We start from the raw sequence: 12,826 nt of genomic DNA, 5'->3' as shown, positions 1-12,826 counted from the left end.
AGAAAATACAGCAAGAGGATGAACAAATACATGAAATACAGTGGAACCCCCCTTTTAAGACCCTGTTTTTTCACATTTTCTGTTCATAACCTCCGTAAATTTACCCCCATTTTTAAGACTCCCTCCTTTTTAAGACCTGATTTTCTCAGATTTTTGAAGGTCTTTAAAAGGGGGTTCCACTGTATCTTGAAAGTTTTCTTATTTGTTCTGAATACTAAATCCCTGCTGGATGGGGGAGGGGAGGGGGAGAGAGAGAGAATATGCATGCTCTCCTATAAACTTCCGTAAATATCAAAGCATGAATCCAAAACTCTGAGAAAGTAAGGTCTTAAAATGGGGGTACATTTACAGATGATATGAACATACTTCTTCTTCTTCTTCTGCGTTCGTGGGCTGAAACTCCCACGTACACTCGTATTTTTTGCACGAGTGGAATTTTACGTGTATGACCGTTTTTTACCCCGCCATTTAGGCAGCCATACGCCGTTTTCGGAGGAAGCATGCTGGGTATTTTCGTGTTTCTATAACCCACCGAACTCTGACATGGATTACAGGATCTTTTTCGTGCGCACTTGGTCTTGTGCTTGCGTGTACACACGGGGGGTGTTCGGACACCGAGGAGAGTCTGCACACAAAGTTGACTCTGAGAAATAAATCTCTCGCCGAACGTGGGGACGAACTCACGCTGACAGCGGCCAACTGGATACAAATCCAGCGCGCTACCGACTGAGCTACATCCCCGCCCACCTTCATATTCCAATCCCCAATAATAATGTGAACATACAATCTGGATAACTAAGGTCTTAATTAAACGGGAGAAAGTCTTAAATTGGATGGGTCTTAAAAGGGGGTTCCACTATATCAATTAAAGAAAAATAGTATCAAGCCCATAATTAATCATCCGTATCCTTATCAGTACATATCAACCCCCAACAATTCCTTTAATCATAAAAAGGAAAGTGTGTAAGCTCAGCAATAAGGTAATTTTTCATCAAAGCAGCACCTAAGTTCAGTGGCATGATTCATAATCCTTATCACATACAAAAAAGACAGTAGCAAAAAACATATGTGACCCTCCACCACGGAATGAGTCGCATGTCACCTTTGCATGATTTTCATATTTTTACATTTTCCTAGGGAGTTTTTTATGCTCTATCCAGTGGTGAAAATCGTTTTAGAAAAGAGCGAAAACTGTTTGAGTTATAAGCCTGTGACTAAGATGACCCTCACACTGTTACAAGACACTCCCCGGACTTATATTAACTCTTACCAGTTCGCTCCCTTATCCATCGTAAGCAAGCTTACGATGCCCCCCCCCCTGTAGTTTTCCACTGACCAATTATCTAATTATCGAGACAAAAAAATGTGTTATTTTACATTGGATGGGTCGGACAGTGGATAAACTCATATGTTACACACACTTTATGACAAAAATAAGCTGGGTTTTTGTTATAAGTTAGTTATAGGAATGCATTATTAGGCAAAAAAAGAACAAAAAGTCTGTTAACGGTAACATAGGCCAATAAAATAGAGTCGGTAGGTCGGGACTTTTTTGTTTTTTGTTTTTGTTTTCCCCCCAAAAAACATATTTTTACGTTATTTTGCCAAATAAAAAAAGACCTTTTTTTTCTTTTTTTTCAAAAATCCATATTTTTAAGTTATTTTGCCCATTTTTTTTTTTTCTCCCAAATACCAAAAAACAGTCTAGGGTCGCGGGAAAAAATAGGGTCGGTCTGGATACCGTAAACAGACTATTTTTTTGTGTGCCTTAGGCATGCGTATGTCATGAAACGTCCAACTTTGAAATTTGGGTGGGGGTATTCAGGTGACAATAACTTTTTTGTTTATCAGCAAAACTCAATAAAACTTTGCTATGTTATGTAAAATGAATGCCAAAACAGACTAGTTAGCAGCATATCTAAAATAAACTGAACACAAAAAAAATGTCTTCTTTGTGTTTGTCACGTGTTCCAAAAAATGGACGTACAAATTTCAACAAAAATCATGTTGTCACCCCCATAACATTTTTTACCTTTAAAGATAGCACAATTCTCTTTGCAAATATAAAAAGCTTATTCATTTTCCTTTCATTTGATATCTTCTTCTGCGTTTGTGGGCTGAAACTCCCATGTACACTCGTGTTTTTACGTGTATGACCGTTTTTACGCCATTTAGGCTGCCACACGCCGCTTTCGGAGGAAGCATGCTGGGTATTTTCGTGTTTCCATAACCCACCGAACTCTGACATGGATTACAGGATCTTTTCCGTGCGCACTTGGTCTTGTGGTTGCGTGTACACACGAAGGGGGATAAGTCACTAGCAGGTCTGCACACAAGTTGACCTGGGAGATCGGAAAAATCTCCACTCTTAACCCACCAGGCGGCCGCGGCCGGGATTCGAACCCTCGACCTTCCGATTACGAGGCCGACGTCTTACCACCCCGCCACAGCGCCCGTCGTTTCATTTGATATATAACTTTCTATATTTCATTTAGAATATTGTGAAAGGTGAATGTTCGCCTAATAGGCTTGAAGTTTGCTGGTCGATGTGAATGCGTTATATATTGTGTGTAAAAAATGTCTGTTTGTCTGTCTATCTGTAAAAAATTCCATTTCAAACGGCAGAAATTAATATGTAAAGCGCGGAGAGCACAGTTGTGGTTCGCGCTATATAAGCTCCCCATAATAATAATAATAATAATAATATGACCCCAGATAGCCACTCGGCAAGTAGGCACCAACAGCACTGTAAAATATGCCCTAAAAACCCCGAACTGGTAAGAGTTAAGCCTAGTGCAGAACCGCGCGAGGTGACATGCAACTCATTTCGTGGTGGAGGGTCACATATTGTAAAAGTGGTATTACATGTAACATTCATAACTTTTTTCTTCAAAGGTTCGCTTTGATCAAAACATCATAAGTCATTCCAGGAGTGTCACACCCAACAAAAAAGATTGAACCCTGGCTTTCATACAAGGATCGGGCACGCACAGTACTGTGAAACCTGTCCATGTGTACCCCCACCAATCAAGAGATTGATCGGTGTAGCTGAAAGAAGACAATTATTCCATACAAGACAATTAGGTAACAGAACAGCTACAATAAAAGAAAATTAACAGACATAATACAACTCCAAAGTTGAACCTGCAGAAACAGATTGTATGAGAGAAGTTTAGTGTCTTCATTTTGACAGTATAATGTCTTAGAAAATAAACATTGTGAAATTAAATATATTTGAATGACAGAAACACTCTTACGATGCAGTAATTTTTCACACATGAAAATGATTGTCTGACTTCAGTACCATTAGGCACCACCAAACTCCACACCGACCCCACCACCCCCTAGCTCCCACCCCCATCCAGCCCTTATCACCAACCTTCAGCTCAGGCTGCCCCTCTCCGCATTAATTACCCTGTGTCATGTGCACACACAATCTTTTTTTCTCTCTCAGCCCTGTCATTTCTTAAAACATGTTCAAATTCACTTTGACAGGTACCATGGTACCATAAGAAGCCCAGTTGTCGCCCAGGTAGCCAGCGCCTACCATAGAAATGCTCGCCTACCATAGAAATGCTCCGTGAACAGGCCTGACATAAACGTCAACCCTTCAATCAATGACTATCAGAGAAAGTTTTGTTTACCCTGTCCCCTCCCCTACCCCCTTTCTTTTGGAATTTCAACTTTCACTTTAGGTCAACTGTCTCCTTTATGACACATTGATGATAAAGCTTTCAATTGCCTGATAGATAACCCTCCCCCACTACTGCAGTCATAACACTCACCCCTGCCTTCTCTAAATCACTGTCATCCCTCCCCATGTCTTTCCCCAGGTTCAAAGTTATCACTCACTTACTTTGGTGAGGATGACTGTGGAACATATTAAGAGCTTTACCCCCACAGTGGAATCGTCCATTCATTGCCTGATAGATAACACCCCCCCCACACACACACACACACACACACCACCACCACCAATAACTCTCACACACACACACACACACACACACACACAAACACACACACAAACACACACACACACACCTTCTCCAAATGACTGTCTTCCCTCCCCATGCCTTTTTCCAAGGCTCAAAAAAGCAATCACCGCTTTGGTTTGGATATTACAATGTAGAACATAAGTGCCTTATTTCTACAGTGGAACCTCCATTCTAAGACGCCAAAAATTATGAAAAAATCCGGTCTTTCAAAAGAAGGTGTTATTTCAAAATGGAGGCAACGTCCTTTACAGGTGTTTTGAATAGAAATTTGAAAATCAAGGTTGTAAAAAGGGGTGGGGGTGGAGGTGGAGGTGGGGGTGGAGGTGGAGATGGAGGTGGAGATGGAGGTGGGGGTGGAGATGGAGGTGGAGGTGGGGATGGAGATGGAGGTGTAGATGGAGGTGTAGATGGAGGTGGAGATGGAGGTGGAGGTGCGGGTGGAGATGGAGGTGGAGGTGGGGGTGGAGGTGGAGGTGGAGATGGAGGTGGGGGTGGAGGTGGAGATGGAGGTGGAGGTGGAGGTGGAGGTGGAGGTGGAGGTGGAGGTGGAGGTGGAGGTGGAGGTGGAGCAGGCCAAACGTCGGGGTCTTAAAAGGGGGGTTCCACTGTATCACTTTTTATAGATCCACTTGAGGGTACTCTTTCTTTGTGCCCACCCCGTTCTTTCTAAGCTGTCTACTGAAACCTAAGTGCTGGGTTTGGTCCTGCATGGTTAGGCCAAAAAAAATAATAGGTGTGGTTACGGTAACATAGTCAAAAAAAATAGGGTAGGAAGGTAGGCAATCCCTTTTTTTTTTTTTTTACTTTTTTTTCTAATGTGTACAAATTAAACCTACTTGACAGGGAAATAAGTGTGCGACTCGGGCGCTTTCGCTTTCATTGCGTTTTCTGCACTCGTTTATTTGTTGTTTTGGGTATTTTTTTGACAAATGTAATAAAAAGTTATAGGGTCGGCCCAAAAAAATAGGGTAGGTCGGGTTACCGTAACCACACCTATTTTTTTTAGGCCTTATGGGAAGATCTATTTGCTCAGACACTGTCTCCTATGAAGGGAATTCCGTTGTGAAAGGGAGAGTGAAACCGATCTTTGTAGGAGAAAATGTGGATGGTTGTTAGCTTGCTGACTTAATATGAGAGAGAGAGAGAGAGAGAGAGAGAGAGAGAGAGAGAAAGAGAGAGAGAGAGAGAGAGAGAGAGAGAGAGAGAGAGAGAGAGAGAGAGAGAACTCAGAACTCAGAAAGTTTATTGTTTAGGCCAACTGACCCGTTACAACCGGTACATCTCTCTCTCTCTCTCTCTCTCTCTCTCTCTCTCTCTCTCTCTCTCTCTCTCTCTCTCTCTCTCTCTCTCTCTCTCTCTCTCTCTCTCACCCACTCTCACACACATAAACACAGAGAGAGAGAGAGAGAGAGAGAGAGAGAGAGAGAGAGAGAGAGAGAGAGAGAGAGAGAGAGAGAGACTTACACGCAGAGGAAAAAGAACAGATCTAGAGAGATTTTTTTTTAAAAACAGAAACAGAAAGAAAGAAGAAAAAGTACAGAAGATCTTTGAGATTTTAGACTGTATGTAAGATGACAAATGAATGAGATGAAAAGAAGGACAGGTAAGAGAAGATATGTTAGAAAGATTTTCAAGTCAGCTGTCAAATGAAAGAACACCTAACAAAGACAAATGAATAATATTAGATAAACAATAAAAGAACTGAAAGTGGATGACACAAGACCCATACAAAAGAAAGACATACCAAAGAAAAGATTACAGGGAAGAATACGGAGGGCGAACAAAAAGAGATGACTAGTCAAATTAAATGACAACCATAATTCTTGGCACAAAATCAGGACACCTTTTCTACTGTCACTCACACAGGTGCTAGGAGAATTTGATAACTTCTAACACAATAAAATAAGAAAGCATTTGTTTGATTGAGCTGCTTATAAGAATCCTGTTCTATTCGTCTAATTCTATGAGATAGGACAGACTCTAAAACTCTATCACACAACACACACTTCTCGTACATACAACATGTTTATTTCAAAAACTGTACAAATAATCCAACAAACATCATTCAGGTAGAGCGAGTCGCAAAAAACGTGAATATTTTTTAGACATGACTCTGCTTTACTTCATGGGAATTCCTATCTCTTTCGATAAGTCAAACACTTTTCACAATGTGTACATATGCTACTCATGATATTTTTCTTCTCATAAAAAGTTTTCTGAAATAAATAGACTCCTAAAAACAACAAAAGACTGACAATAACAATAAGCTACTTTCTAATGTGACTGAAGACAAAGTTTAAATCAAATCTGACAAAAAGAACGGGAGCACAGTCTTCATTTTCATTTCTAACACAGCACAGAAGATACTGAATATCTTGCAAGTTTTAAAGATGAAATATGTATTATGTAGCTGTATATTTCACAGTTTATGTATACTAAATATCATGATTTTTTTTAAGATAAAAATACACTGGCTGTATTGATATATGTGTCAAAGATAATGTCCTGTTGTGGTACCTGTACGGTTATTTAAAATCAGAATCATCAAGGTACGGTATAAATTGTTACAATTTACATTGTATGTATCACATTTATTGCACTTGCCTATAACACAGAAACATCATCCGAAAAGCCACCATCACAGCTGAATTTTAAAACTGTTTTAAAAATTCATATGCAGGAATATGCTAGATGTATAAGTTCAAATATAAATAAATCATGTGCAGTATAATGCACACTAAAGATAAAAGATCCAGCTAACGTACCAGAAACCAATATGTTTTTACTTTTACTTTTACGGTTTACACAATCGAACAATAACAAAAAGAAGAAATTATTTCTGTTCTATTGGTATGAGTTAACCAATGCTTGAGTTATATATTTGAAACTGAAGGAAAGAAGGTTCACTTCTGATGTTTTATTTTCGCACAAATCACAGCTCTGCTTACATTTAATCAACATTCTGCAATATTTACTGGCGGCATTCACAATCACATTCAGCACAAACAAGACTGACATATCACCTAAGTTATATGATGCAGGGTACATGTTGATATCACACACAAGACTGACATATCACCTAAGTTATATGATGCAGGGTACATGTTGATATCACATACAACTTACAAGCAGCTCAATACAAACAAAAACTTTCAGAAAATAACACCTTGATTTTATTAACTCTACACTTACATTTGCATCAAGTGACTCAGGTCCATATCGAAGCTCACAAGGTATTCCTTCTCAAAATTGGCATCTAAAATGCTCATCTTATTTGTATCATAATATTGACAGACCAGAAACAGAATAGTGGAGCTATAGTCTCTGAGCTGGTTACTGAACTCGTGTCTTTATTACACAACATTTTGTACACAAACCTTTCAACTTAAACCTTTATCCTCGGTGCATCTCCCCAAACATCAATATTAGGAGTGAGAAGTAATATTTATTATTTCGAAGATGCACAGGGAATCCCACATTATCTAGCAACTACAACAAGTTGAATAAGTCCTTAAAGTTTTACACTGGAACTCAAATACAAACCATAAACTTTGCGGCCAAGCCAAGCCTTTGTTAATTCTGATGAAGACACATGTACCATGCTTGGAACAATTCATGACACACAAAGACAGAATAATTTCCTTGATCTTTGCACCAGGAAAATCAACAACACAATGACAACAACAAAATGTTCAAATTAACTTTCAACAACAGCTTACCAGTATGAATGTCAAAAAAAGTGCCAGGAATTAAGAACAAAAAGTGCATGCCATGATAGAAAAAAGATAAACAACTTCAATATTGTTGTTTAAGTCTTCCTTCAAAAAGCTTTTTACAAATGTCACGGGTAGTTTTTCTTGTGCAATGGAATAATCCCTGAAAAGAATACTCACTTTCTTTTACATGAGAATCTTGATGGATGAGGCTTTGTTTTTGTGTGTGTATGCACGGAAATGCGTGCACACCCACAAACTCGCGCGCAGAGAAAGCAAAAAAGAAAACCAGTGAATCAACACTGCTAAAACAGTCCCTGATGAGTAAGCACCTGCAACATAACACTCTCACAACCGATCTCACCATGCTGTAGAACTGTGAAGTGGCATAGGTACAAACACAACCTTCTTTTGTGGCTTCTTTTTTGGCGTCTTCTGTTTTGGTCGCTCTATCCAGATCTCCCTTACTGGGCGACTATCGATCACTTCTGACTCCAAGCTCTTAGGAATATACTCTCCACTGCGCCATGGTGGGTACAGATCACTGTACTTTGGACAGACCAGAGATCGAGAGGGGTATCTGTCTCTGCAATCCCGGTACCGGTATGAGTACCTGTCTGCCTCATCCCAATTCCGGACAGGGTATTTGTCCTCTTCCACATACTGATACGGAAAATAGCTGTAGTAGCCATCATCATCGTACACAGGTGAGTAAAGATCGTAGTAACTGTTGTAAGCAAGAGGGGAGTAAAGGTTATACTTATGACCCCAGTAACGCTGTGTCATCTTACCCTCAGGCGTTGGCATGCGATGGAGAGCCAGCCGTTTCTCTCGTAGTCGCTCCTGTGCTTGCTGCAGTCGCTGTTTTTCTGCCAGCAGGTACCTGGAATGAGAAGGTGCATAATCTTTTCAGTACTGTGTCTTGGCATCAGAGAATGCTGCATGCTGATATGTATATATGTACGAAGAAGTTACTGAATGCGTAAGCTATCAAAGATCATAAATCCACAGTGAGTTAAGGCTGCTTAAATGTTCATGTTTCATGGGCTAGTCGATCCAATACCTTAATCAACTAACAGCCATCTAACATTGAAGAAAGTCTGCAGACAAACGATTTGCTGTGGAACCCCCATTTTGAGACCTCCAAACACATATGATAAGAAAATCAGGTCTTCATAAGGAGGAGGTATAAGTCTAAAAATGGGAGTACATTTACAGAAGTTCTGAACAGGAGATCTGAAAAAGATGGGTCTTTAAAGGGAGGACGTCTTAATTGGGGGGGGGGGGGGGGGGGCTTAAAAGGGTGGTTTCACTGTATTACAAATGAATTTCTGAACATATACTATTTTGCAAAAAGATGTTTTGGTCTTTTTCTCATTAGATTATGGATATCTCTAAAACCACTCACCTATTCAACAACAAAAAAGTGCATTTTCAGAGTACTTCAGTACGTTTTTTTCTGTATTTCCTCTACAACCCATGAACATGTACAGTGTTACAAGTTACAAACCAAAACAAAAAAAGACAAAATAAAATGAATCACTCACTTGTACTGCATCGCCTTCTCATGCTGCTGGTCAGAGAATTCTTTGGTGCGTTTAGTGATAACCTCTGTGATCACCATCTTGGGGGCAGGGCTCAGGGGAGGGCCTGTGTGAAGTAAACAGATTACGTTGCACATTCACGTTTGAGTTGTGGTGTTGTTGCTGTTGTCTTATTATTGCTATTGTTGTTGCTGTTGTCTTATTATTGCTGTTGTTGTTGCTGTTGTCTTATTATTGGTATTGTTGTTGCTGTTGTCTTATTATTGCTATTGTTGTTGCTGTTGTCTTATTTTGATGTTGTTGCTGTTGTCTTATTATTGCTATTGTTGTTGCTGTTGTCTTATTATTGCTATTGTTGTTGCTGTTGTCTTATTATTGCTATTGTTGTTGCTGTTGTCTTATTATTGCTATTGTTGTTGCTGTTGTCTTATTATTGCTATTGTTGTTGCCAGTTTCGTTGTTTACTGTAATTACAGTATCTGCTTTGAAATCTTCTCCCTGCCGTTTTGTTATTAAAAAAAGGAATTTTCTACAGTATTATCAATATTATAGACCCAACAATTAATGTAGCACCAAAAGCCTACCCCTCATTGTCTCACTTGTAAAATTTAGGTTTGCTGGTTAACAATAATATCTTTGCAGTTCAGGACACATTCCTATAATTATAAAGACACAATTCAATCAAACTCAAGGATAACATGTGATTGTGAGTGTTCATTGGATTCTGAAATCGGACACAATAAATTTGATTTGCTTTATACTCATTACTGGCATGGTGTTAAATGATTAAAACAATATATATTTGAAGATTTCTAAAAAAAAACCACAGATTTATCAGATTAATTTCATCATCATCACCACCACAATGCACCACTCTGAGAATACACACTATCTATTCACACAATAGAGAGGAAAGGTAGACTTTCTTGTCTGTAAAACAAAAATCCTAAATGAAAGAATACGGATTTAAATATGGTAATCAGTCTGATAACATATCTGCAAATATAAAATAAAATAAAATGAGACACTTACTTGGTTTTGTGTAGATTCTTTCCAGTTCATCTTGCAAAACCATGTTCCGAGCAGTCAACTTTTCCTTCACACAAAAATAATGCCAAAGTTTACCTCACTCATTATCCTAGTGGACTGATAATGAACTGTTCGAACATGTATACACACACCTACACCCTTTCCCTCCCTCTCTGACAGTGCTCTATTTGCATTTCAAATGCTGCCGAGTAACTTGAATTCCATAATTTGTCAATTTCTGCTATCTACGTATGTTACATGTACTGACCAACAGCACACTTCTCACAAAGCATAACCTTCAGCAGTGATCGAGGTACCACTTCCAGAAACAGCTGCTGCATACCAGAGAAATACATCCGGACAAAAAAAATACACGCGCAAATATATTTTTGCACACGTTCCATAACATTTTATTATGTTAAACGTAGAAGACTCAGAAACTCAGATAATGTAGAAGAAGGATATAAACAGAGAACACTCAATAAGTCCTTGCAGCAGTCAGCTGAACTTGTTTTGCTGAAACCACTGAAAGAAAGTAACTGAACAAGATCGAACAAAACTCACAATCTGTCGTTCAGCTCGTAGCCGCTGAGTATCCTCAACATTCTCCATCTGCTGGCGAATCTTTACGTTCTCTTCTATTTTTCCGTCAACGTTAGCGATTTCTTCCTTCAGTTTGTTCAAGAACCTCTCCTGCAGTTTGTACGTGTCCCTCGGAAGATGAATATCTCCCATCATTTTGAAAGGTCTGCACATGTGTGATAATCAGGATTGAATTTGAAGTCTTATTCTTAATTCTGTCTGCTTTTTTCAGCTTGCTTAAACATTTTTAAAATTAAGAAAATCAAACTTACACTGCCTTTGAAATAGGTTTACTGCCATTTTGATTGTGTTTTTTTTAAAACATTTTTCAAAATAATTAAATAGAAAAACACACCAAAAAACATCAAAATTATATATACAGATCAATTCTCAGTCTAACGCACAGTAAGTAAAAATAACAATACCAATAAAAACAAGAACAAATTGTTTAAATCAAATGTATACAATGGCTATGCAGTAAGTTCAACATTCATGATTAAAATAAATCAACCATTTCTTCCTTGCGTTGAAACGGTTTAAGCACATACAAAAATGCATGCCACTTCTATGCAACCTACCAACATTTGTGCTGGCAATTTCGTTCTTTTTGACTGTTCTTCTTTCTCTTTTCTTCCATGTGAACCACCAATATAAAAAATGTATCCTAAAGTTTCCAATGAATAAAGCTGGCTCTTGGTGAGCATTTCTTCTGCTTTCCCATCGTCCAGTTTAAACCAGACTAGCTTGATCACAAAATGGCCAGGAACGGTAGTCAACGACTGTGAATAGGGGCGCGTGCACTGAAGACGCTGCCATTCAATACACATATTTCTTTTCATCTCTGACACAATCGCACATTCACGGGTCGGGAAACGCAATTTGCCAACAGATTAGAAGCAATCCTACCTTTATCTTGCTATCTTGGATCAAATAAAAGTGGTAAAATGTTGAGTTCCTGCACAAAATGTGCATACATGAGAAAGCCAGGGGTCTGCCGTCATCTTTCTAGGAGATATAGCGTCAAAACGCAGAGCGACACTCTTTCGCTTGAAGAAGGTCCGCCATATCTAAACAACTTTCATTGCCACAGAGTTTTTAAGTGTGCTCAATGTTGATTGGTCAAAATGGAGGTGAAAGGTCAGCAAAGGGCAGAGAAGAATGAGTAGAAAGGCAGTAAAAGCTAACTAATTACTGCGTGACCATGCGCGACCTCAAACTAAAGCTGTTACATATGATTTTACGTGTACTTGTAATATTTTTGTTGTTCTAGTATCTCAATAGTATTTTCTTACGTTCAGACAAGTTTTACGCCATAGAAATGTAAATGCTTCAGTTTAGGATCGCGCGTGGTTGCGCAGTAATTAGTCAGACCAAAGGCAGCTATCTCCAGAGTAACTTCCCTTACATTGTGTTTCACAATGGAGTGCAAGTTTCTACTGTGAGTTGAACATTATTACAGTATTTATCAATTTCTGATTAGAGTACGATTAATATGAAACAATTTGGATCTCATCTTTGATATCTAAGACGGACAATTCCCAACTTATGTGCGTCCTAAAAAGACTCGATCTGTTTCTCGAGGGCCAGATGCAAAACAGTATTCCTATGCTTATTCTCTTACCCTTGTAAAATAAAGAATTGTCATTGTCATTGTCTCTGATCTCTCTCTCTCTCTCTCTCTCTCTCTCTCTCTCTCTTTTTGTTTTTGTTTTTGTTTTGTTTTGTTTTTGATCTCATGCTGTAGAAGGGACAGTCATTAAACTGCAGCTTGTAAAATTTTTATAACGATAGAACTGTGAGCTGAACAACTTTAACAGCTACTGAGCTAGTGCTTTAATATATACTTAAATTTGAATTAGATTGTGAGGAGTTATTTTCTTTTCAGCTCACTGCATACATCATGTGTCTTTTCAATTATATGTCAAGTGTAATAACAAGGTGTCATGCCTACTGACCGAAT

At 38.8% G+C, this 12,826-nt stretch overlaps 1 protein-coding gene across 2 annotated transcripts in view; it reads right to left on the bottom strand.

Moving 5' to 3' along the window:
* LOC138983588 (uncharacterized) overlaps positions 1–11,956 on the bottom strand; it is a 60,521-nt gene extending 48,565 nt beyond the window's left edge. Inside the window, exons 1-5 of one of the 2 annotated variants that reach the window (XM_070356863.1) lie at positions 11,773–11,956; positions 10,849–11,032; positions 10,288–10,351; positions 9,259–9,361; positions 8,503–8,594 (exon numbers count right to left, since the gene is read on the bottom strand). In XM_070356863.1, the coding sequence (XP_070212964.1) occupies positions 8,503–8,594; positions 9,259–9,361; positions 10,288–10,351; positions 10,849–11,022 (433 nt within the window). In that variant the 5' untranslated portion in view covers positions 11,023–11,032; positions 11,773–11,956. Of the gene's footprint in view, positions 1–8,502; positions 8,595–9,258; positions 9,362–10,287; positions 10,352–10,848; positions 11,033–11,444; positions 11,738–11,772 lie in introns of those variants that run through there. The other variant, XM_070356864.1, reaches the window with a different exon arrangement.
* Positions 11,957–12,826: the final 870 nt, after the last annotated feature.

The sequence above is a fragment of the Littorina saxatilis genome, linkage group LG13 (genome assembly GCF_037325665.1).
Source record: "Littorina saxatilis isolate snail1 linkage group LG13, US_GU_Lsax_2.0, whole genome shotgun sequence".
Taxonomy (NCBI): domain Eukaryota; kingdom Metazoa; phylum Mollusca; class Gastropoda; order Littorinimorpha; family Littorinidae; genus Littorina; species Littorina saxatilis.
Note: the sequence above shows the minus strand (reverse complement) of the source record. Positions and strands in the feature narration are given on the sequence as shown.